Source organism: Cuculus canorus, chromosome 5 (genome assembly GCF_017976375.1).
Source record: "Cuculus canorus isolate bCucCan1 chromosome 5, bCucCan1.pri, whole genome shotgun sequence".
Classification (NCBI taxonomy): domain Eukaryota; kingdom Metazoa; phylum Chordata; class Aves; order Cuculiformes; family Cuculidae; genus Cuculus; species Cuculus canorus.
In genome coordinates, this window is record NC_071405.1 from 17069855 (window position 1) to 17095716 (window position 25862).

At 49.7% G+C, this 25862-nt stretch overlaps 2 protein-coding genes across 3 annotated transcripts in view; both read right to left on the bottom strand.

The window, feature by feature from the left end:
- Positions 1 to 721: 721 nt before the first annotated feature.
- On the bottom strand, positions 722 to 10007 carry TALDO1 (transaldolase 1). The gene is made up of 8 exons (XM_009566762.2): positions 9820 to 10007; positions 7165 to 7288; positions 5940 to 6047; positions 4624 to 4755; positions 3432 to 3607; positions 3079 to 3276; positions 1679 to 1824; positions 722 to 1036 (listed from the first exon to the last, which is right to left on the bottom strand). Exons 1-8 carry the CDS (start codon positions 9914 to 9916, stop codon positions 1004 to 1006), a joined length of 1014 nt encoding a protein of 337 aa, XP_009565057.1. The 5' UTR covers positions 9917 to 10007; the 3' UTR covers positions 722 to 1003.
- Positions 10008 to 11384: 1377 nt separating this feature from the next.
- EPS8L2 (EPS8 like 2) overlaps positions 11385 to 25862 on the bottom strand; it is a 60163-nt gene continuing 45685 nt past the window's right edge. The window contains exons 14-21 of one of the 2 annotated variants that reach the window (XM_054069048.1): positions 25436 to 25562; positions 24432 to 24547; positions 20873 to 20984; positions 19465 to 19572; positions 18588 to 18729; positions 15657 to 15840; positions 14613 to 14745; positions 11385 to 13653 (exon numbers count right to left, since the gene is read on the bottom strand). In XM_054069048.1, coding sequence (XP_053925023.1) covers positions 13582 to 13653; positions 14613 to 14745; positions 15657 to 15840; positions 18588 to 18729; positions 19465 to 19572; positions 20873 to 20984; positions 24432 to 24547; positions 25436 to 25562 — 994 coding nt within the window. In that variant the 3' untranslated portion in view covers positions 11385 to 13581. The remainder of the gene's footprint in view (positions 13654 to 14612; positions 14746 to 15656; positions 15841 to 18587; positions 18730 to 19464; positions 19573 to 20872; positions 20985 to 24431; positions 24548 to 25435; positions 25563 to 25862) is intronic. The other variant, XM_054069047.1, reaches the window with a different exon arrangement.

Below are 25862 nucleotides of genomic sequence, written 5' to 3' on the forward strand. Positions count from 1 at the left end.
CCAAGGAGCCTGCATCTTCTCTTTAGTCACATTAACACAGCATGAAAGACAAAACTGCTTCTTAGTGTGTTAGGAATGTAGACTTAATGAGACTTAATATTAAGAGACTTAACAGAATATTGGATAATGTGCACTTGCAGAAAGTGCACCAGAAACCACCTCTGTCCTGGGCTGCACCCACCCAGAACAGTGGGACCAGCAGGGAGGGAGGGGATTCTGCCCCTCTGCTCCACTCTGTGAGACCCACTTGGAGCCCTGCGTCCAGTTCTGGAGTCCTCAGCACAGGGAGGACATGGAGCTGTTGCAGCGAGTCCAGAGGAGGCCACAGAGATGATGCGAGGGCTGGAGCACCTCCTGTCCAAGGCCAGGCTGAGAGAGTTTTGAGTTCTTCAGCCTGGAGAAGGCTGTGGGTAGACCTTAGAGCAGCTTTAAGGACTGAAAGGGGCTCCAGGAAAGCTGGGGAAGGGCTCTTGATCAGGGAGTGCAGGGGGAGGACGAGGGGAATGGCTTTAAATTGGAAGGAGAAAGATTTAGATGGGACATTGGGAAGAAACTCTTCACAATGAGGGTGGGCAGGCCCTGGCCCAGGTTGCCCAGAGCAGTGTTGGCTGCCCCATCCCTGGAGGTGTTGAAGGCCAGGTTGGATGGGGCTTGGAGCCCCTGCTCCCATGGGAGGTGTCCCTGCCCATGGCAGGGGGTGGGACTGGATGAGCTTTGAGGTCCCTTCCAACCCAAACCATTCTGTGCTTCTGCGATTTTGTTCCCCTGCAGCAGTGCAATGACAACAGCACACAACATCTGTGTTATTTTGCGTGTATTGACAAAAGTGCCACAAAAAATTCCAAATCCTCTATATCCCTTTTTAAATTGATAAAAAAGCATAATACAGAAATCTACTCATACACAGCATAAGACTTTGACAGGTAAGACATTTGTACATCCATTTATAATCTCAGGCGATCCACCCATCCAGCCTTGAGCACGCAGGAGAATGCCAATGCTTCTACTTTCCATTTTCAGCACTGAACATTCGCTCCTGGAAAGAGAACGGAAGAGAAACTCAGGAAGAGTTTGGGAATTGGGTTTTAGCAAGCTGAACTCATTGCTAAGCTGTTGTCCCTCAACAAGTGCCTAGATCAGGTGTACTTGGTGTGTGTTTTCCCCTCTTGAACCACTCAGTTCAGTTAATCCCATTGGAAAGAGACTCCATAAACCAAAAGCTCCATAACCCTGGCTGTTCTCAGCAGATCAGCTCTTGGTGCCTCCCTGTGCAAAGTACAAAAACATGATTTAGAGCTCCCTAGCAGAAGATTACTTACACATCTTGTACTGCTACTGCTGGCTAATGAGGTTAGAATTAGACCAAAGGGACTTTTCACAGAATCACAGAACGGTTTGGGTTGGAAGGGACCTCAAAGCCCACCCAGTCCCACCCTCAGCCCAAATGCTGCCTTGGGCCTCCCACAGCAGGTGTGGCTGTGCAGATCAGGCATTAATTCTTCCTTGAGATCAGTGGAGTTTACCAAGTTCACTGAATTCAGCTGCCGCTCCCATATAGAATGTGCACCAACTGTATAAAACCTGACTGGACTTGCTCATGGGTTCCTAATCCCAGGCCATGCCACAAGGAACTGCAGTATTGGAGCAACAGGAGAAGTGGCAGGAAGCAGGACTCTACCTTTAACATCCTCTCCAGCTTAACTGCATCTGCAGCAAACTTTCTGATCCCATCAGAGAGTTTCTCCACAGCCATTTGGTCTTCGTTGTGGAGCCAGCGGAATGCCTTCTCATCCAGGTGGATCTTCTCAAGGTTGCATGCCTGAGCTGTGCACAAGGAATGAAAAAAGAACGAAACCACATTATTAGGCTATTATCAAATACCATAGGGCTGCCTAAAACAGCTTCAGGATCCTAGGGAGGGGGCTCTTGATCAGGGAGTGCAGGGACAGGGCAAGGGGAATGGTTTGAAGCTGAAAGAGGAAAGATGGAAATGAGATCTTAGGGAGAAATGTTTTGCTCTGAGGGTGGGGAGGCCCTGGTCCAGGTTGCCCACAGCAGTGGTGGCTGCCCCATCCCTGGAGGTGTTGAAGGCCAGGTTGGATGGGGCTTGGAGTTTCTGATCCAGTGGGAGGTGGAACTGGATGGGCTTTGAGGTCCCTTCCAACCCAAACCATTCCATGATTCTATGATTCTGACTGTCTCCAGCTGCTGAAATGTTTCCAAGACCATTTGGACCCCAAAACACCCTCCGGGCAACACTCTGTGAATGCTGGGGTTGTCCTGTGCGGGGACAGCAGTTGGACTTGATGATCCTTGTGAATCCCTTCCAACTCAGGACATTCTATGATTCTACCACTTTCAACATGACTTGCTATGGGATCACATGTTGGGATGCAAGCCTGGAAGGGGCCCTGCTCTTGGGTTGGGGGGTAAAGTAGCCTCAATAAACACTGTACGTTAAGAGAAACTGTGCATGCCATTATCTCGTATCCGCTTCTGACTGGTACAGCACTTTCAGGCCTATTATCGAGAATTACACAACAGTCCTACTGCAGTGAGACATTTTGAGCTGAACAATTGGGTCTTTGATTATTTGGCAACACCCAACAAAAGCTCAGTTGATAACACGCCTGCAAAGCCAGCCAGCAGCCTGGAAGCAGCACCCCATGACCACAGCCTTCCAGTACCTGAAGAGGCTCCAGGAAAGCTAGGGAGGGGCTTTTTACAAGAGCATGGACTGATAGGATGAGGGGAAATGGCTTTAAATTGGAAGGGGGAAGATTCCGATAAGACCTCGCGGAAAAAAAAAACTCTTGACAATGAGAGTGAGAAGGTCCTGGCCCAGGTTGCCCAGAGTAGTGGTGGCTGCCCCATCCCTGGAGGTGTTGAAGGCCAGGTTGGATGGGGCTTGGAGTCCCTGATCCTGTGGGAGGTGTCCCTGCCCATGGACGGGTTTGAGGTCCCTTCCAACCCAAACCATTCTGTGACTCCATGATGTGAGCACCATGGAGCTGAATGTAATTACTTAATCCTAAAGTCCAGAATGGAAGACTGAGCAAGCCCGTGTTGTGGACTTACCTTCTTTCACGCTGAGGGTGGGAGTTAACTTGACATACTCTTTGCTGAGCTCTGCCAGCAGCTTGGGGGAAATGGTGAGATAGTCACAGCCTGTGAGTGCTTTTATTTCTCCCGTATTTCGAAACGAAGCACCCATCACGATAGTTTTGTAGCCAAACTTTTTGTAGTAGTTATAGATCTTGGTGACACTTTTCACTCCTAGAAAGGAGAAATAGGGAATAATTAATTTGAAGTAGGAATAATTATTTAGAAAATGTTCAAGTCCAGTATTTTTTCATCAGGTTTCTATGAATAAAGGACAGTTGGAATGAGTAGCTCTGTGTTTTTAGCACTACATTAAAAGGAAAGCTTACCTGGGTCCTCTGAAGGCTCGTAGGTTTTCTTATCTCCGTTTGCAATGTACCAATCCAGGATCCGTCCCACAAACGGGGAAATGAGAGTAACTCCAGCTTCAGCACAGGCAACTGCCTGAGCGAAGGAGAATAGCAGCGTCATGTTGCAGTGGATCCCATACTCTGCTTCCAGAACCCTGTGGACACAAGTAGGCTTAGAATAGCACTTTGCTCAGCCACAATTTACATCCCAGGAACAAGCCAGGAGGTTAAAGGACTGAATTTTGTAGTGTCATGGAATGGTTTCGCTGGAAGGGACCTCAAAGCCCATCCAGTTACATCCTCTGCCAAGGGCAGGGACACCTCCCACTGGATCATGAGACCCAAGCTTCATCCAACCTGGCCTCCAACCCCTCCAGGGATGGGGCAGCCACCACTGCTCTGGGCAACCTGGGCCAGGGCCTCCCCACCCTCACAGCAAAACATTTCTCCCAAAGATCTCATCTCAATCTCCCCTCTTTCAGCTCAAAGCCATTCCCCTCATCCTCTCCCTGCGCTCTGTGATCAAGAACCCCTCCTCAGCTTTCCTGGAGCCCCTTTCAGTCCCGGAAGCTGCTCTAAGGTCTCCCCACAGCCTTCTTTTCTCCAGGCTGAACAACGCCAACTCTCTCAACATGTCCTCATACAGGAGGTGCTCCAGCCCTTGGATCATCTCCATGGCCTCTTCTGGACCTGTTCCAACAGCTCGAAGTCCTTCTTACATTGGAGATTCCAGAGCTGGACGCAAGGCTCCAGGTGGGGTCTCACCAGAGCGGAGCAGAGGGGCAGAATCCCCTCCCTCCCTGCTGGTCCCACTGCTCTGGATGCAGCCCAGGAATGTGGTAGATTTTATAAGCTTTGAAGTTTTAAGCCAACAGCAAATATTTTGTGCTGGCAGACCCCGCTTTATTTGATGCTGTTCCTGAACTGAATGCAGGCAGCTTAGCACGATATTTCATCAGGAACGCTGTGTGTGGCCCAGCCCTTGTATGAACAAACATTTCCTCTTTCAACAGCGCTGCAGCCCAGCACCTCGCTGGCTGTAGCCCGGGTAACCGTTTGCCTGGCGCAGGGCTTTCAGAACAATTATGGAAGTGCAGAATGTGTTGGTCAGGTGCCTGCAAACAGGCAGAAGCACACGACAGATCAGCCCACTAGGTACACAAATACTCACTTGCCAGCCTGGATTCCTTCCCATGTCGAAGAGAGCTTTATGAGGATACGATCTTTGCCAATTCCTGCTTCCTTATAGAGGTCAATGAGGCGCCTGGCCCTCTGGATCATTCCTTCCTTATCAAAGGACAACCTTTAAGACAAGAGCGGGCCTGATTAAAACTTGCTCTGTGGTGGTTTTTAAACGCTCTTCACCCCAAACCCTATTGAAAAACATTGTTTTCTCAGCATTTATAGCAGGGTTTTGTTCTTGGAGATACATTTGGATTGCAAGTGAATGGGCCAGGAGTGGGTTAATAAGACACATCTTACACAAGCCTTGAAATAGAGCATCAAAGTGCTTGGTAAATTGAGATGTGATCACACAGAGCAGAATGAGCAAAACTTAATACAGAAACACGGAATGGTTTGGGTTGGAAGGGACCTCACAGCCTATCCAGTCCCACCCCCTGCCATGGGCAGGGACACCTCCCATTGGATCGGGGCTCCAAGCCCCATTCAACCTGGCCTTCAACATCTCCAGGGATGGGGCAGCCACCACTGCTCTGGGCAACCTGGGACAAGGCCTCACCTGATGGAAAAACTATGAAAACAAGTAATACTGAGCTTGGATTTTTGTTCCTTGAGCAAGGGAAACTTCATGCTTCCATTATATAAGAAGGATATGATACTGTTGGGTTTGGTCCAGCAGTGGCTACAAAGATGATGTGAGGGCTGGAGCCCCTCCTGTCCAAGGCCAGGCTGAAAGAGTTGGGGTTGTTCAGCCTGGAGAAGAAAAGGCTGCAGGGAGACCTTAGAGCAGCTTCCAGGACCGAAAGGGGTTCCAGGAAAGCTGGGGAGGGACTTTTTACAAGGGCCTGGCATGACAGGATGAGGGGAATGGCTTTAAATTCAAAGGGGAAAGATTTAGATGAGACATTAGGAAGAAATTCTTCACTGTGAGGGTGGGGAGGCCCTGGCCTAGGCTGCCCAGAGCAGTGGTGGCTGCCCCATCCCTGGAGGTGTTCAAGGCCAGGTTGGATGGGGCTTAGATCCACTGATCCAGTGGGAGGTGTCCCTGCCCATGGCAGGGATGTGGAATTGGATGGATTTTGAGGTCAATTCCAACTGTAAGCATTCTGTAGTCTTAAGTTATAATCAAGCAAACTTAGTCAAATCCATTCTGTAATTAAACAGCTATTAATACAAATACAATATAAACCTTTACTACCTTTATACCAGTGAGGTGTCTAGTCAAGAACATCTGTCTCCAACTCACATCAGTCCCTTATTGTATGTACAAATATTCAGGGTAACCCAGAAGGTAAAAAAACCAACCTGGCATCTACCTCTGTGGACACCCGGCCAGGTATCCTCTTCAGTATTTCAGCTCCAAACAATACAAACAGTTTGTCAGAAGCATTTTTGATCTGCTCCTCTTCTGACCTGAAAAATCAAAATGCAAAATCATTTCTATCGGGGAAAAACAAAGCACATCCACACCTTGCTGTGGATTAGAAGGTCAAATTTCACAGCTCATTTAGCATTAAATTCCAGAGTTCAAATAGTCGCTTCTGCTCTACTCAGTGTTTGTGTCCCGCCCTCGGCGTTCCACCAGCACTGTTACCCTTTGTACACTATTCCCCATGATGTTGTCAACTCAAGAGTGTTCTCCTGAGCAGTCTTAGAATCATAGAATCACTTGGTTGGAAAAAACCCTTTGAGATCAGGTCCAACTGTCCCTGTCCACTACTAACCAGATCCCTGAGCACCTCGTCTACCCAGCTTTTAAACCCCTCCAGGGCTGGGGACTCCACCATCATCCTAGGCAGTCTGTACCAGGGCCCGAGAACCTTTTTGGTGAAGAAATCGTTCCTGGTATCCAGTCTGAACCTGCCCTGGTGCAACTAGAGGCCATTCCCTCTCATTCCGTCACCTGTCACTTAGGAGAAGAGCCCAACACCCACCTCCCCACAACCTCCTTTCCAGGAGCTGCAGAGAGTAATGAGGTCTCCCTTCAGCCTCCTCTTCTCCAGACTAAACAGCCCCAGGTCCCTCAGCCACCTCACATAACCCTTATTCTCCAGCCCATTCCCCATCTCCGTTCCCTTCTCCAGATGTGCTCCAGCCCCTCAATGTCCTTCTTGGAGTGAGGGGCCCGAAACTGAACCCAGGATTCAAGGTGTGGCCTCACCAGCGAGGAGTCTGGGGGCACAACCCCTTCCCTGCACCTGGTGGCCATTCTGTTTCTGACACAGGCCAGGATGCTCTTGGCCTTTTTGGCCACCTGGGCCACTGTTCAGACACCATCAACCAACACTCCCAGGTCCTTCTCTGCCAGGCCACCTGAAAACTGTTAAATAAGATGCCCTTCTCCAAAGCACATCCCAAACGAGCATGAAACAATTTCCTCTAGGAGCTGAGGCTTTTTAGGGCAGGAGATAAAGCTAAAAACTACACGAGGTGAAAACTCCAGTACATTGCTAGGAGCACTAATGGTATTTGTATAAATAAGGCTTCATAAATACAGATCGACCGAGATAAAAACCACCTCTTTACTCACCCACCAAGTTTCTTCCCATAGGCAACAGCATCATCCACAAGCTCCTGGTAAGCCGGCATCTGGGCAGCAGCCAGTATCAGTGATGGGTTTGTGGTGGCATCGAGGGGCTTGTACTCATCGATTGCTAGGGAAATAAAAAAAGCTATTGAAAGGACTTGGATAAGCGAGGGGAGGCTGTGAGCACTTACGGCTGCGAGACAGGAGTGTTGGTGGCAGAGCAGACTGCAGTGATGTTTAGATGCCACTGCCTGTGAGCTGGCTTCTGCCAGAACAAGGTTAACGGAGCTCCAGCAATAAATACAGTAAATAAAGAAAAACAAGGTTCACTCACTACTAAAGAGACAAACTTGTAGACATGATGGATGAAGAGCAATGGTGCCAACTTCCAGCTTCTCCCATCCATCCCTTTCCTATTCACTAGAAATAACAGGGACAAAGTAAAGACAAGGGGACCTCTTTTCCCCTTCTAGTAGTTAGAATTCTGCATTCTTGTTTACTTGCAGCTGTGAGAACAGGAACATTGCAAAAGCTCTGCTTCTCTAAGTTGTTAGAGCCACTAAATCTGTTTAAAATAGCTGGAGACAGCTTCCTAGGATCTATTCTCGTCATTTGCTTGTGCTGCCAGGCTTCCTTCCATGTAGGAGACACCTGAGCCTCTGGCTGACCCCAAACCCTGGACCTCACCTACTTCAGGTGTCACCAGCTGTTTGCAGAGTGGGCTGTGCCCAAGCACTGTCCGGCTCAGATCAGAGCCTGACTCAAACAGGGCAGAGTCTCCCTGTCAGCTCCTTTGTTAGTCCAGCTTCAAAAAGGAAAATACTTATTCCCAGCTCATTTTCCTCAGCATTTTGGGATGAACCCCCAAGTTAGAGAGCACAACTTTGTTTTTTCAGTCATAGAAGGAAATGTATTGTTTCTCTGTCCTAAGCAAGGAACTTTAATGATCGTTAAGGTCCCTTCCAACCCAAACCATTCTATGATGCTGTGATTATCACCCTGGAACGAGGCTACTCCACACAAACAGGTCCTTCAAAAGACACTTCATTTTGCACGGAAACTGCTTAAAATAGCAGCTTAACTGCTTAAAGCAGCACAGCAATGGAACCGTGATGTTCTGAAGCACGCACATGATTTTAGAGTCTGTTTTGATGAAGCACGTTCCTCCTCTCTAGCCTGGCAGCATTTGAAGGCTCTGACAGGTCTCTGGCAATGAACCCCATCATTCTGCATCCTAGATTTGCTCTCCCAGCCTTCCTTTCAGTCTGTTGGAAAGCAGGAAGCAGCTCATGGTTTGGCTGAGGGGAGCAAAGCTGTCACTGCAGTGTGTTGTGCCACCTTTCCTTGTCTTCAGCATGAAAAGGTGGGAACAGGAGTCAGGTTATGCTGGTACCCGCCTCTGGAGCCATCCCGACCAGCATCCTTTACGACACAGCTCTGCAAGACCTTCCCCATAACCGGTGCTGGGAACAACAGCACTGTATCCAGTATCAGTGTTGAACTTGGACAGCGGGGAGTTGGGTGCTGCCTGCAGGGTGGCTCAGACAGGGAGAAGGATCCACGGGTGACAACTGGCAGCCAGCAAAAGCGTCTCCAGGAGCCTGAGAAATCTTCCTGGTGGGCAGCACTCAGCCTCTCCAGCCTGGCCAGCAGATGCCAGGAAGCCACGAGCAGTAGCGCCTTCTCCAGCTGGGACAGTGGAGCCCAGAGAAGCCATGGCCAGCAGCATCTTCTCCAATCCAGCCAGCGGATCCAGGGAAGCCACAGGTACCAGCGTCTTCTCCAGGTGGTACAGCAGATCCTGGGAAGCCACGGGCAGCAACATCTTCTCCAGCCCAGCCAGCGGATCTGGGGAAGCCATGGCCAGCAGTGCCTTCTCCAGCCTGCGACAGCAGATCCCAGGAAGCCTCAGACACTAGATCCTGGGGAAGCCATGAGCAGCAGCACTTTCTCTAATTCAGACAGAGGATCCTTGGAAGCCAACAGCAGTGTCGCCTTCTCCATCCTGGGACAACGGATCCTGGAAAGCCTCAGGTACTGGATCCTGGGGGAACCACGGGCAACTGCATCTTCTCCAGCCCAGGACAGCAGGTCAGGAAGCCTTGGCCACCAGATCCTGGTAGAGCCACAGGCAATGGCATCTTCTCCAGCCAGGACAGCAGGTCAGGAAGCCTCAGGTCCTGGATCTCAGGGGAGCCAGTAATGTCTTCTCCAATCCAGACAGTAGATCCCAGGAAGCTTTGGGTACCGGGATCCCGGGCAGCATCACCTTCTCCACCCGGAACTGCGGATCCGGGGAAGCCTCAGGCAGCATCACTTTCTCCATCCAAGCCCGTGGATCCCGGGAAGCCTCGGGTACCGGATCCCAGGAAACCCCGGGAAGCATCACCTTCTCCATCCCGGCCAGCGGATCCTGGCAAGCCCCGAGCACGGGCTCCCGGGACGCCCGGGGCAGCAGCGCCTCCTCCATCCCCGCGTTAGGTAACGCCGCTTCCCAACGCGCCGTGGCCGGTACGGAGAGGCGCCCCCTCCCCCCCACCCCGCCGGAATGGTTCAGTCCTCTCGGGTGCTCGCCCCTCGCGCCGGGCGCGACCACTCTCCGCCCGAGGGGGGACGCAGAAAGCGAGCGCAGTGACAGCCCCCCAACCCGCCTCTCACCGTTGAAGTCGCCCGTGTCGGCCACCACCGTGGTGTGGTGCTTCAGCTGGTCCAGCGCCGACTCCATCTTCTGCCGCTTCACGGGGGACACCGACATGATCGGCGGGAGGTTCGGTACCGCCTATAAGGGAACCCTGCGTGCCCGGAGGGGAGCCGCCCTGCGCGCGCACCCGCCGCGCCGCCCGCTGTCAATCACGCCCCGGCGCGTGCGCAGTCGACCAATCAGGAGCGCAAGGCCAGAGCGGGCGGGGCAGGCGGGAGAGAGGGCGCTTCTCACTGGGCGAGTGGGCGGTGAGGGGGCGGGACGATAGGTCTGATTGGGCAGCTGGGCGGAGGGGGGCTGGGAAAAGACTCTGATTGGGCGCCTTGGCGGGAAGAAAGGCTCTGATTGGGCGGCTGTGCCCAATACTGTGGGAGTATAATTGGGCACTTGAGCGGGGAGGGGGCGGGCAAAAGGCTATGATTGGGCGGTTTGGCGGGAAGAGACGTTCTGATTGGGTGATTGGGGCGAGAGGAAGGGATCATGGTGTTTCCCCTTGGTTTGTCTTGTGTTGGGAGCTGCAGGGAGCTGCTGATTTCCCTTCCCGAAATACAAGGATGTGCTTTTCATAGAATCATGGAATGGTTTGGGTTGGAAGGGACCTCAAAGCCCGTCCAGTTCCACCTGCTGCCATGGGCAGGGACACCTCCCACTGGATCAGAGGCTCCAAGCCCCATCCAACCTGGCCTTGAACACCTCCAGGGATGGGGCAGCCACCACTGCTCTGGGCAACCTGGGCCAGGGCCTTCCCACCCTCATCATGAAGAATTTCTTCCTAATGTCCCATGTAAATCTTCCCCCTTCCCATTTAAAAACCGTTCCCCTCATCTTGTCCCTGCCCCCTCTGATCAAGAGCTCCTCCTCAGCTTTCCTGGAGCCCCTTTCAGTCCTGGAAGCTGCTCTAAGGTATCCCCACAGCCTTCTCTTCTCCAGGCTGAACAACCCAAATTCTCTCAGCCTGGCCTCGTACAGGAGGTGCTCCAGCCCTTGGATTATCTCTGTGGCCTCCTCTGCACTCGCTCCAACAGCTCTATGTCCTCCCTGTGCTGAGGACTCCAGAACTGGACACAAGCTCCAGGTGGGTCTTACAGAGCAGAGCTGAGGGGCAGAATCCCCTCCCTTCCTGCTGGTCCCACTGCTCTGGATGTAGCCCAGGATACAGATGGTTTCTGGGCTGGGAGCGCATGGTACCGGCTCCTGTTCCAGAGGGAAGGGAGCTTTGTTCTTCAAGATGATAAGAGGGGAGGTTTTGGATTCAGCTGGGAGCTTTCCCAGCATTTCATTGCTGTCACATTTGGGATTTTCCCCTACCTCTGTTTTCAGTCGTGAATGATTATCAGGATTGTGGCATCCTTCCTTTTGAACAGAGTCCCCAGAAACAAAAGGAAACACGTGGTTTCAGGTATTCTGCTGCAAATCTTCGACTTGGAGCGACAAGTTGTTAGGAAAAGCTGCCATTATTCACTGCTTTTGTGTCCTGTTGCTTGCCTTCATATCCAAGGGAATGAGACAGAGCTGGAGTTATAACTTAACTATTTTAATAAATCTTGTACAGTGCATGGTTATATCATTTTATCCTTCGTTCCATTACATTAATGTACAGTACGTTGTAGCATTGCCTGCAGGCAGTACAAATAGAACAGATGCACAGCTCAGTCGTATGGAAAGGTTTAAAAGTGACTTCAGCAATCAGCTCTAATGAGATATTTCTTTTACGCAATGCTCCTGTGGCTCTTGGCTTTATGGAGCTGCTGTGTACGCTTCTCTTAGAATCCCAAATAACCCTAATTCCTTCTGATTTGTTCTCCTTTGTACCCAAAGACAGGACTGGTGTCCCGTTTCCTAGCTCACCATTTGTTTTTTTTTTTCATTTTAGAGGTTATTCAGCTTCCTGCGTTTCCAACACGAGCGATTTGCCAGTGTTGACGCCTGCTTCCTGTCTCCACCCTTATCCCGAGCCAGGGCTTCTCAGGAGGATTGTCCTCTTCATCCCTCCCTGACAAGGTGAGTGCCCTTTGCAATTCCAGCCACTGTGGAAGCTGGCAGGGTTGTGACTCCACATCATCCTCCTCTGTAAGTTCCCCGCCTTCACCCTCATTCTGCTGGTGTTAAGAATTTCTTATTTCAATATTAAGGGAATAGATCGTCCATTAGATACATTTTTGGGTGAACAAAGCCAAAATGGAGAGGTGCAGCAGTAGTCTCAGATCTAGACATGTGTTCCCCAGTCACTGCCTTCCCCCTGTGAAAGGACAGACCCAAATCACACTAAGACTTTAGCACACGCTTAACTGTTCAAGGAGGTGGCATTGTTCGCAGCATGTGAAGGAAAGTGCATGTGTGACTCTCTGCAGAGTCTGGGCCTGAATTCCCATCTGACCGAAGTGAATGGGAGAGAAAGACAAAGCCTTCCCGGTCCGTGAGCGGTTCCCGTGGATGTGTTTGCTTTACTGCATTGGTCTGTAGGTAAAATACGGATCTAAACACAGCTTGGGACACACTGGCTGCGAGCAGGACATAGTTACCTGCTTGCTTGAGCTTTTAAAGCTTAATTACATTTCTAGGGAAAGAGACTTCTTCCTCGCCCCTATTTATAGAGCCTAAGAGTGAGGAAGTATTTCCCTAGATAGATAAATACAAATGGACATCACATTATTAAGAGAAACTGGCAGTGAAGAACATCAGCCTGTACTAAATTAGAACTTTTGTGGCTATTTATTTTGTATTCAAACAGCCTTTCTGTGGGGCTTTTGTTTCTTAGATGTTTAGGAAGCATCTCAGGTTACTCTTTGCCATGAAAAAGTGAAGGTGGGGATGAGTGGTGAACACCCTGGCAAGGGCTCTGGGTTGGGAACAACCGGGAAGGGTTTATCCTCTCCTTGTCCAAGGGCTGGTTTTGGCAGTGCTGCCGATTTCTGACCCAGGATCCGTGCCAAGGCGAAGGGCTGCAGCCTCTGCACACGCAGGGACAAGCAGGCTTGGTGTGCCAATTTGCAGATCTAAAATGCTTCAGTCCTCACTTGGATCCTGGTCATTATTCCACAAGTAAAGCCCATCCCTGCTGTACAAAGCAGCTCTAACCAGTACTTGTCTTTAAAGAAGCAGCCGATCTCGGGTAATGGGTGTTTTGATTCCAGCCTTGTCCAACAATGGGACATGGGAGGACAGAAGGAGGACAGGAATTGTCACAGGCCCTCTGCTAGTGGGCAGCAAGGGATATATGTGACGAAGAAGGATATTAAAAGTGGGGGAAAAGGCTCATTTCCATGGCCCAGACTCTATAAACACTCAGGCTGGCTTGTTCTGTGCTATGTACCGTGCCTTCTTCCTGCACTGTGCCAGTGAGGGGGCTGCAAGCAGGCACAGCCCTTGGGAAAAAGCTTTTTGGGGTCCTTTTTGTTTGAATCCAGCCCTTGTTGTACTTTCAGATGCGTGTGAATTCTGATCTGCTCTGATTGCATGCACATAAAATTTCAGTATAAAATATATAGTTATATATAAAAAAAAAAGAATACTTCATGCAATATTAAAACACCTTTCCCAATGGGACACGGTCTTATGTCTACCCTTATCAACAGCGTTCCTGAAATTGTAACTTTGATGGCAATTACACCGCCAAGTGCAGAGCGCTGCTGTCCCTTCTCTGGACTGGGGATCATTGCTTTCATTCCCTTTTTCTGCACTACTAGGACTAAGAGCTGAAATAAAGCAGATGAGAGATTTTAATTAGCGGAATCAATCCTTTCCTGGCGACGCTTCATGATTTCTTGGAGCTCAGACTCCCCTCTGCTTTTCTGGAATGGAAAAAAAAGAGGAAGGTAGACTATTAAGTTCAAGCGGTCGTTAGATTATAATATTTAACTAATGCTGTGAGAGCCAAGCTAATTACAAAGGGATGATTGATATCAGTGAGGACAACTCCCACTGGATCAGGGGCTCCAAGCCCCATCCAACCTGACCTTGAACACCTCCAACCTGGGCCATGGCCTCCCCACCTCACAGGAAAACATTTTTCCCTAAGATCTCATCTCAATCTCCCCTCTTTCAGCTCAAAATTGTTCCTCTTGTCCTCTCCCTGCAGTCCCTGATCAAGAGCCCCTCCCCAGCTTTCCTGGAGCCCCTTTCAGTCCTTGAAGCTGCTCTAAGGTCTCCCCGCAGCCTTCTCTCCTCCAGGCTGAACAACCCCAACTCTCTCAGCCTGGCCTTGGACAGGAGGTGCTCCAGCCCTCAGATCATCTCCATGGCCTCCTCTGCACTCGCTCCGACAGCTCCATATCCTCCCTGTGCTGAGGACTCCAGAGCTAGACACGGGGCTCCGGGTGGGTCTTACACAGTGGAGTAGAGGGTCAGAAAGCCCTTCCATGACCTTGTAGTTTTTAGGTGGTGTGGGTTTTGTGTAGGCTAAATAAGAGATATTTGGGGCCAGCTGAGTAGCTGCTAATGAAGTGATAAGGGTGTATAAAGCCTGACGGCAGAGCAGTTAGAGACTACTCAAGAGACGACCACTCAGAGACCTCTCGAGGAGCTCCGAGTGAGAGAGCGCTCTGAGAGAGAGAAGCTGGGAGAGAGCGAGAAAGTTAGGGCGCTCCAAGGAGGAGCTCATAGAGCACTTAAAGGAGGAACTTGGACTTAGAGCATTAGTTTTGGGTGTGTTTTTTTAATTATTTTGTTTCTTGAACCCTGTGTGATGGGATACCTGGCACTGCTGGCAAAGGCACCCATTTGGGTGGGAATTGTCCAGAAAGTTACTTACCTCCAGCTGGTTTTTCTCCACTGTGATTTTACTGTAGACTCTGTTTCCCTCATCACCACACACTTTCTTCAGCTCTTCTCTGTTGAGGGAGAAGAGCTGAGCTCCGGTAAGGATGCCAAGGTGCTCCACTGTCCTGGGAAGACACAAAGGGAGGAGGTGACAGTTGTGTGGCCACTTGCCAAAGAATAGGATTCAGAGATAGAAAGGCTGGGAGCAGCTGAATTTCAGCCCTGCACCAAGACCATAGCACATGCCCAGCCCTGGAGCTGTGCTGAGGTGGCAGCTGCTGGGTCACCCAGGCTCTTGGCAAGGATGACACTGAGCCGTGAGGAATGGGAGAAGCCAGTATCCTCCTGGTATCCTCTGTGCACCCAGCCCCATAGATCCTGCAGTGATTTCACTCCATTGCCTTGGGGCAGTGATCCTGGAGCTCATCACAGCTCTCTGTGCCAAGTAGGAGTTGCAACTTGTAACCCTTGCTATTTATGGAGCCAAAGGAGAGTGGCTGTTAATGACAATAATGAATCATTAATGATATAAGCAAATAACAGCCACTCCCATATCTTAATTCTTAGTCCTTCCCTGCTGGCTGGGAAGATTTGCTCCTTCTGACCAAGGGTCTGGCTTTTACTTGGAGATACTTTACCACAGCTTCTCCAGAGACAGGCGGTCATCTGGAATTTGCATTTCAGGCCCGGGTTTCATTAATGAACTAGTTATTTTTCTGGGGCAGGGCGTTGTGCAGCATTTGGCTGCAAGTGGTGTGAAGAAGCAAGACCATTCCTATATTTACAGCTACTCAGTAGGTCTTTGCTGCACGGTAAGACCAGGATTATTTGATAGTGGGTAAGAAGGAAAGGGGCTTTGGGCTTGGAGTGTCTTGCTTATACAGCCTGGATTTAACAGATTGAGTCTGATTTGCGACACAGGCTCTGTAAGTAAATACAAGTGACTTGTAATCCAGTTTAAACGCTGCAAGCTGCCTCCCACACTGTTTTTTAAACGAAGGACCAGTATTTCATATGGCAGAAAAGTGTATCTTACTCTTTGCTGAATGACTTTGCCTCCAGCCAAGCTCTGACTTCGTCAGTGCTGGATTCGAAGGTGAGGGGCACGAAAACTTGCTGAGGCTTTTCCACTTTGAAATTCCTCTGGGGAGGCTGGATTTTGTTGTTTGTGATCTTCTTGAGCAGCTCATCGTTCAGTTCATCCATTTGATGAATAAGTTCTGGGGGAAAGAAGGCACAAGGTGGAGAGCAAGGAATGAAATCAAGTCTATAGTCACAAATCCTATTAAATTAATGTGTCTCTGGGGAAATGGTAAGGAAGATCAGAATGTGGCTCAGTGGTTTTATGTAAATACACCAAGGGCAAGTGCTTCCTTTTGTATTTGACTTCTAAAGAACAACTTTAAGCTTTGGCAGAGCAATAGGTTGAGCAATGACATTTTGACCTTCAAACTTCCATCAGGAATGAATGTGCAAAGGGAGATGGCCACAGTTTTGGAGGACCCTGAGGGCATCTCCCCTTTCCTCCCAAGCCAGTACTCTTCCTTCAGCTTCTGAAACCTCGCTTCCTCTTTGGGAGAAACCCAGATCTCTACAGTCCTTCTCCAGAATGATGGAGAGGTGGGATTGCAAAAAAACAGCTAAATAATAGAATCGTTGAATAGTTTGGGTTGGAAGGGACCTTAAAGCTCATCCAGTTCCACCCCCTGCCATGGGCAGAGACACCTCCTAATAAGTCATCTTGGTTTTGATGCTGACCAGCATGGATACAGCTCTATCCAAATGGAAAGTGAATTCTCTGGCATGGTACATGCCAGCAGACGTTGAGCTGGCTCATCTAACCAGCACGTGTTCCCCAGTCCGCATTTGACTGAGTAGAGATTGGTCTGGTGTAGAAGAGGAGAGCTCCCAACTGCAAACTTGTTTGCTGTTAGCCAACAGAAAACAGACTAAAATCAATCTGCCAGGAAAATTCTAGTTCAGCAGCACCTTTAGGGGGAAAAGAGGGTCATCTCATGTTGCTAACCTGTCCTGCTCATCACATCTCATTTTCAGGACATAAAATCCTGCAATGCTGGTGCCCCTCTGCTATGAGGCCAGGCTGAGAGAGTTGGGGTTGTTCAGCCTGGAGGAGAGAAGGCTCTGGGGAGACCTTAGAGCAGCTTCCAGGACTGAAAGGGGCTCCAGGAAAGCTCAGGAGGCACTTTTTCCAAGGGCCTGCTGTGACAGGATGAGGGGGAATGGCTTTAAATTGGAAGGAGAAAGATTTAGATGAGACATGAGGAAGAAATTCTTCATGGTGAGGGTGGGGAGGGCCTGGCCCAGGTTGCCCAGAACAGTGGTGTCTGCCCCATCCCTGGAGATGTTCAAGGCCAGGCTGGATGGGGCTTGGAGCTCCTGATCCAATGGGAGGTGTCCCTGCCCATGGCAGGAGGTGGAACTGGATGGGCTTTGATGTCTCTTCTGACCTAACCCATTCCATGATTCTATGATTCTAGTGCCCACTAGGAGAAGTTGGCTCAAGGGTGTAAAACCTGCTCTGGTGGTGTATTTAGTTGTGAGGCACAGGGTCCCTCTTTTCCTTGATGTCTGGCGTTGCTGTTGAGTTTTAGCTTGAGTTTGTCATCTTCCTGTTTTGGAGTTACTCAGTTCCCCTTGGGCTGTTGAAATAAGGAAATTACAGTGCAAACTGAGCAGCGGAGAGGGGAAAAAACCCAGACCACGAGACAGCAGAGGTCAGGGGAGCCTGACTGTCTGATTCGGAGAACCAGCTTCCCATTTCTCCATGCCCATCTGTTGCCATTTATTTTCTCGTCGCTGTCGTCTGATGTGGAAGGCCAGTTCTGTGAGCAGCTACAATTAGGCTTGGGTTTGAACTGTAGCCCTGCTCCCTCCACTTTTCAGTCCTCACTGCTTCTTGTAATAAATAGTTTGCGGCTCCAGGTCCTCAGATCTCCAGCTTTCCTGCTGTGGCAGGAAGCCTGGGAGTGAGCAGCATACTCATGTAACTCCACTGACACATCATCCAGTATCACTTTTTTCCATGAAACTCCTGGAGACTGGGGAATAAATCAATGTTATTAATAGATACTTGTCCATGCTGTCACTATTATGGAGCTTTCCATCATCCCTAAAGGGCTCCTGCTTCTGGGAGTCCCTGGCAAATGAAGAGGGAATGAACCCTGGTTTTGGCCTTCAGAAGACAGCTTGCTGAAGATGCCTGTAGGATCATGGAATGGTTTGGGTTGGAAGGGACCTCAAAGCCCACCCAGTCCCACCCCCTGCCATGGGCGGAGACACCTCCCACTGGATCAGGGACTCCAAGCCCCGTCCAACCTGGCCTTCAACACCTCCGGGAATGGGGCAGCCATCGCTTTTCTGAGCAATTGGGATGCCCAGGGGGTGAGGTGAGCAGGGCTCCTGGTCTTTCTTATGCTTTGTGACACGGCAGAGTGAGGAAGCGATGTGGTCCACATATCTAGCAGATCTGCTGGCTGGGATTTCTCTGAAACGACTTGAAGGAACAGGCCAGATGGACGCTGCTTGTATGGCAGGAGACAAGAGTGAAGGAAGTGAGAGGAAGGGATTGACCTGAATATGGGTGGTTGCTTAGCCAGCCTTAAATGTGTTGGCAGGGAAAGGAAACTCTTTGTGGGAGAAGGAGGAAGGTCAAGCTGGAAGGGAGTGTTAAGGTGACACTAAAAGGTGCAGTCACTCCTTGTGCAGAGCCTTACGAGAGGGAGCGCACATAAGCAGGTCTGGTTACACACACAGAGCGACCAAAAATAGTGGACAAACCATTACGGTGAGAGGAAAGAAGGAAAGAAAACTGCAAGGACAGGAAGCAAGCGAATGGATGAGCTCACAGAAACTGTTCAGTGAAGGCTAAATGCAAAACTGTAGTGCCAAGCTCTCTGTGTGGTGGGAAAGGTGCCCGGATGCTGGGAGCGTGACGTGTGACACGTACGTTCTTTGGCATCCTGGGGAGAGTTGCGCGATAACATTTCGCTTCCCCATTTATCCCCAGCGTAGCTGGCAGGGAGCTTGTGAGTTGGGCTGGATGGTCCATATCCCCTGGAGCCCAGGTCTCCTTTGTACCTCTGGTTGGACTGGATGAGAAGAAAGAAAACAAAAAGGTGTAAGATTTTTTTTTGGCCATTTTTCCTTTTCTTAAACTTTTTGCTTCCCACCCACAACAGCAAATTCAGGGACAAATCACCCTGTTCTCCCTCTGCTGATCCAGGGCCGCTTTGCTGACGCTGATGTGAGCTCAGGTGGAGCTGCATGGAAGAATCAAACAATGGTTTGGGTTGGAAAGTGTCTTAAAGCCCATCCAGTTCCACCCCCTGCCATGGACAGGGACACCTCCCACTGGATCCGGGGGTTCTAAGCCCCATCCAGCCTGGCTTTCAACACCCGCAGGGATGGGGCAGCTACCACTGCTCTGGGCAACCTGGGCCAGGGCCTCCACACCCTCACTGGAAAACATTTCTCCCCAAGATCTCACCTAAATCTCCCCTCTTTCAGCTGAAAACTGTTCCTCTTGTCCTCTCCCTGCAGTCCCTGATCAAGAGCCCCTCCCCAGCTTTCCTGGAACCCCTTTTAGTCCTGGAAGCTGCTCTAAGGTCTCCCCAGAGCCTTCTCTTCTCCAGGCTGAACAACCCCAACTCTCCCAGCCTGGCCTTGGACAGGAGGTGCTCCAGCCCTCGCATCATCTCTGTGGCCTCTGATCGTCTTGTGCACGGCATCCTCAGAAACCCAGGGAGGTCTAACGACAAGATTATTCTTGGAGGCTGATGATACCCTCTGCCCAGCTCCTGGTTCAATATCGCTGGATTACTGACCTGTTCAAGCTCTTCCAGTTTCACCACATCCAGGATATTATAAGGGACGTAACCAGCCTGCCCGCTCCTGTTGAGCAGCTTCCACCACTGCTTATTATCTTCCAACACCTGAGAGAGGGGAAAATTAGATTTGCTGGTGAGAATGTCAGCCTTATGGCATATGTAAACACGTATAGTGGAAATAAACCACCTGGTGTGGTGAAGTTGTCACCTAACATCACGGAGCTGCCAAGTTGATTTATTGCATTCATTTGCAATACAGGACTGAAGAGCCTTTCCAGAAAAGCATCAGAACTCACCATAATGATGAACACAGGGGGAACCAGACCCAGGATGCTCAAGAACTCACAGTTCCTCCTTCATTTGCCTCTTTCTCCTTCTTTTTATTTTTCTGAGTTTGTGTTGTCTTTTTGCATTAAAAAACAATGGATCAAGAGTGGCTCCTGCTGAAGATGCTGGAGTATTATCATCTAACTTGGTGCCACATCACATCATAACCATGGTGTGCCAAGGGGCTTGCCTGTTACTGAGATATCTCCTATTGCAACCCCCCTGCTCCTTTCATCAAGCTTTTTTTTTACTCCAAATTGTTATTTTTTTTGTTTATAAAGTAATCTTCCTAGAATCACATAATGGTTTGGGCTGGAAAGGACCTCAAAGCCCATCCAGTTCCACCCTCTGCCAAGAGCAGGGACACCTCCCACTGGATCAAGGGCTCCAAGCTCCATCCAACCTGGCCTTGAACCCCTCCAGGGACTGGGCAGCCACCACTGCTCTGGGCAGCCTGGGCCACGGCCTCCCCATCGTCACTGGAAAACATTTCTCCCCAAGATCTCACCTCAATCTCCCCTCTTTCAGCAAAAAAACCTTCCCCTCATCCTGGCCCTGCCCTCCCCGATCAAAAGCTCCTGTATGGATGAGCTGTGCTGGAAGGACCCCCACATGTTTCTCATTCCAGCTATATTTTTGAGCAGAAGTCTTCTTCTCAAGCCCTGTGTAGATCTTTAACAGTCTGTGTGTAGACCAAGCCATGCCCCATATTTTCCATTTGCCAACAGTGTGGTGGGGAGAGAAAAGTTATGAAAAAGGGTGTTTTCATAGAAAATAATTCCTTTGGGGACAGAGTGGCAATAATGAACAGCAAGTAGGTGAGCAGTACGCTTGGGGGACTTGTTTTCCTTCCTCCTCATTGCTAATTAAGATATGGCTGATGAGTTTCAGCTGAGCAATGACCCTGCAGGCAGTCAGCCTGCTCCAGCTCAGACCTAAAGCTTCAGAGGAGAGCAAAGCTTTGTGTTGCAGCTCAGAAAACACCAAACTAAAATGAGTTGGTGCTTGTTGCTGTCCTGATATCTCTGGTTCTTGGGAAGGGGAAGAGGGCACTTTTGTCCAGATCGCGTTCACGTACCTCCAGGATTTCATCCTTAAGCACTGAGAGTTCATTGGCATTTCGTGCAGTGAAATCATAGCGGATTTTGGCATATCTCTTCGGCAGAGCCATTCCCTGTGCCTCGAAATTCCTGTGAGAGGGGAAAAAGATGGAATTTAATGGATACCAATCCAATAACATGAGGAAAACAGGTTCGCTAGGTGGAGGCTGTGTGCCAGTGCTAGGAGAGGGACAGTTGTGTTTCTTTTAGGAAGGGCGGTACCTCCTTGCTGCTGAGTGTTGAGGAAGACTTTTTACCCCTTATTTTAGTGAATGGCCTTGTGTTTAGAAAGAAAAACAAGCTGTTGGTGGCTGGTGAAGCTGCTGCTTTCAGGAAGGAGAAGACTTCTTCCCCTGTGAACCAAGGAGATGAACAAAGCCTAACCAAAATGCTCTGATTGCACCTCCTGTGAGAAATAGGTAGGAAACCCCAGTGTCCTGATCAGTGGAAACTACTGCCAGGTGTGCCAGAGCAGGGAAGAAGCAGAGGAGAAGCAGCACCAGTGCTGGGAATAGGTGCTGGAAGCAAACATGGTGATGGAAAGAGTGGTGGAAGCAAGTGGAGGTAGAACTGAGTGGAGATTTGTTGTTCTTTCTTCAGGTAACAAGTGCTGAACTGCTGAAACAGCATCCTGTGAGTTCTGCAGAAATGTGAGTTTGAAGGTTTCTATTCTAAGATATATTTTTTGGGGGAAGAGGAATGTGTTGGAGTATTTTTCTTGGGGACTTCTGACACGAGAATATAGGGCTTTCAATGCTGAAGTGGCTTTTTGTTTGGAGAGAGGCAAAATAAATGTGGTAGATGATCAGAAATGGAGGTGGAAAAGTGGAACGGAAGATTTCCCTTGACCCAAATGGAAATGGTTTATTTTTTCATAGATTTTTCATAGTTTTTTATGCAGGGTATAGGAGGATTTTGCAGATCTTTTTCTTTGCAGTTAAGAGGGGTGTGGTGTTAGTTTTTAACTCCAGAACTGTTTAACATATGGAAAACCTGCCTTGCCTTGTGTAAGGCCAGGTAGAAACTATTTTAATGTGCCTTGTCTGGATCTTCCTGCTTATGGCTTGCAACTGGTAGAGCTACTAGATGCAGAAGGCTCCTGAGCGCTGTATTCACAGGGAATAAGGTTCTCTTCCAGTTTGTGGCAAGTTCTGCGTCACTCAGTGAAGCCGGTGCTTCCACTAACATTTTTCCATTGCTGAGTTCTTGGGTTTGATCAGTGATTTTAAATCTATGATCTGTGGAAACCTGTCTCTTTGTGGACCATTGTGGAGTAAACCTGGCTTTAAAAAGCAAGCCCATTCTGGACTCCCCAGCATAAAGAGGACATGGAACTGTTGGAATGGGTCCAGAGGAGGCCACGGAGATGATCCAAAGGCTGGAGCACCTCTGCTATGAGGCCAGGCTGAGAGAGTTGGGGTTGTTCAGCCTGGAGGAGAGACCTCAGAGCAGCTTCCAGCACTGAAAGGGGCTCCAGGAAAGCTGAGAAGGTTTTTTTTCCAAGGGCCTGGAGTGACAGGATGAGGGGAATGACTTAAAATTGGAAGGGGGAAGGTTTAGATGAGTCATTAGGAAGAAATTCTTCATGATGAGGGTAGGGAGGCCTTGGCCCAGGTTGCCCAGAGCAGTGGTGGCTGCCCCATCTCTGGAGGTGTTGGAGGCCAGGTTGGGTGGGGCTTGGAGCCCCTGATCCAGAGGGAGGTGTCCCTGCCCATGGCAGAGGTGGAACTGGATGGCCTTTAAGGTCCCTTCCAACCTAAACCATTCCATGATTCTACGATTTTTAACTCTATGATCTATGGAAACTTGGCTCTTTGTGGACTGCTGTAGAGTAAACCTGACTTTGAAAAGCAAGGCCATTATGTTTGGTTTTGGTTCATGTTCCTGTCTTCATTAGCTTCTAGTGGTCTGAAAGGTAGAAGCCAAGTGGTTCAGTGGTTTGATATTGTGCCTATGGTGTAGTGTTGTTTAGTTTGCTTGATACAGGGCAACTCTCAGTCTGTTTACACCCACATGTAGTATCTACATTGTGAGTTTGCAGGGAGGGAGAACTTGGAGGAGACTGGGTTGGATCCACCAGTCAAGAAGGGTAGTGGTGGCCCTGCCCATCAGTGCCCTGAAGGCAGGGACGGGGAGGAAAACCGAGTTAAGTAGAAATAACTTCTTTTGTAACATTCCAGAAGGTAAATGAGTCATGAGGAAAGAGGTAGAAGCTGGAGGAGTTTAAGCTAACGTGTACTTTGCATGCACCGAGGTTTACACAAGCGACCTTTGCTGATGATTCTGATATTGCTTGGGGCTTTTGTGACGCCTTCCTGCAGCCAGAAGCCCTGCTGTAAATCACAGTATTGATGCGTGGGTCTCTTGGATAGAAAACTAGTTCAAACTACACTGAAAAAAGCATGATTGCAGCAGGAAATGCATCTGTCCCAGGACTGTGAATTTGTAAACGTCTGGGTAGGTTGTCTGAGGTCTGCTCTGGGGCAGAGAAGGCACCTAAGCACGTTCTCCATTTTAGTATCTGCTTCAGTGCCGTTAAGTTTCTCTCTTAAATGAGGAAAACTCCCTATTAACAGCACGAAAGGTTGGTAAAGAGGTAGAACACCTATCCCAGGAGAAAACAAATCCTCCTCTACTCTTTGGTGAGCTCAGGCCTTGCTATTCATTCGTATTCCAGGTCTTGATGCTCCTATTTATAATTTGCCTGTGCTGAGACTAACAGGTGAAAATGTTTCCTTGTGTGCATTATCAACCAGTCACTAAAGATGGACTTGAATGTTCTCACCAAGCTGGGTGGTGCAGTTGACAGGCCTGAGGGAAGGGATGCTATCAGAGGGACCTGGACAAGCTTGAGAAGTGGGTTCTGTGTGATTCTTTTGAGGTTCAAGAAAGCCAAGTGCAAGGTTCTGTACCTGGGACAGGGCAATCCCAAGCACAAACATAGGCTGGGTGGGGAACAGATTGAGAGCAGCCCTGAGGAGAAGAACTTGGAGTGCTGGGGGAGGAGAAGGTCAACATGAGCTGGCAAAGTGTGCTCACGGTCCAGAAACCAGCTGTGTACTGGGCCGCGTCCAGAGCAGTGGGACCAGCAGGGAGGAAGGGGATTCTGCCCCTTTCGTCCGCTCTGGTGAGACCCTACCTGGAGCCTGTGCCCAGTTCTGGAGTCCTCAGCACAGGGAGGACATGAAAGAGGGGAGATTGAGATGAGATCTTAGGCAGAAATGTTTTGCTGTGAGGGTGGGGAGGCTCTGGCCCAGGTTGCCCAGAGCAGTGGTGGCTGCCCCATCCCTGGAAGTGTTCACGGTCAGGCTGGATGAGGCTTGGAGCCCCTGATCCAGTGGGAGTTGTCCCTGCCCATGGCAGGGGTTGGAACTGGATGGGCTTTGTGGTCCTTTTTTGATCTCATTAACAAGCTTGAATTAATAATGGTAGGGATTTGATCTGCCAGGATGCCAGCACAGCCTGTTGTCGTGATATGCAGCAGTAGGTGCTTGAGGGAGTTGCGACATGTTGCCCAGGGTGGAGCTGATATATTACCTATTTACATGCTGAGTTACGTTCTGTTTGAAGGCATCCACAGCTTGTGCCTGGTCAGCCGTCTGCCCACGCTTGAGCGAGGAGTTACGGTATGGATACCCATTGGCTGAGGAGAGCTGGAAAGGCAAAGATGGAGTTCGTGTTACTGGGAAAAGCTGTATCAGAGGAAAGGAGAGTGAGAGTGGTAAGAGGGATTATAGCCTAGAAGTTTTTGGTCATGATGAGGTGGACACTGAAAGAATGTTCTTCAGGCAGACCTGTATCCATGGGGTTCGGTTAGGGTATGCTATCTTATTTGCAGCTTGGATCGTGGGTTCAGTTTTGGGCCCCCCACTCCAAGAAGGACATTGAGGGTCCGGAGTATGTCCAGACAACGGACGGGAGCTGAGGAAGGAGCTGGAGAACAGGGGTTCTGGGAGCGGCTGAGGGACCTGGGGTTGTGTAGCCTGCAGAAAGGGAGGCTGAGGGGAGACCTCATCTCTGTCTACAACTGCCTGAAAGGAGGTTGTGGTGAGGTGGCTGCTGGGCTCTTCTCCCTAGTAACGAGGGATAGGATGACAGGAAGTGGTCTCAAGTTGTGCCACTGAAGTGTTGGATATAGGGAAAGTTCCTTTACGGAAAGAGTGGTGAAGCCCTGGCAGAGGCTGCCCAGGGTGGTAGTGGTGTCCCCATCCCTGGAGGAGTTCAAAAACAATGTGGCCGTGGCACTTTAGGACATGGTTTAGTTGGCACAGTGGGGCTGGGCTGATAGTTGGACTGGATGAGCTTAGAGGGCTTTTCCAGCCTCAACGATTCTGTGATTCTCTTTCCTGATCATCAGGAGGCGAGGCTGATTATTGCTGCCCTTTTTTGGCCTTAATTTCTTTCCATATTTAGCTGAACAGATCCAGCTGAGTTTTGAGCTGACTTCTTGTTATCCGCCATTGCAAACCCATAGATCCATGTCTCACTCTGAAAAAGGGGGAGGGAAAAGAAGAGAGGATGACGGAGGGAACTAGACTAACCTCTTCTTGCAAGTGTCCGATGTCTATTTCCCAGGGCGCTCCACGGAAGATTTCCATGGGTGGTTCCCAGCCATTGCGGAATTTGGGGATGTAGGTGGGGATGTTTGCTTCTCGGGGCCATTCGGCTCTAAGAGATGAAGCAGAGAATAGGTGGTGAGATTCACAAGGAACCTAACTCCAAAAGCATGCTGGGGAGAAGTGGGGCATCAGGGCATCCTTGACCCTCTGACACGTCTGTCCAATCAAATACCTTCTCTGCCTTTTTCAAGTGGTTTAGATTGGATATTGGGAACAATTTTCTTACTGAAAGAGTGGTGAAGCTCTGGCAGAGGCTGCCCAGGGATGTGGTGGAGTCTCCATCCCTGGAGGGGTTAAAAAATCATGTAGATGTGGTACTTCGAGAGGTGATTTAGCAGGCACAATGGTG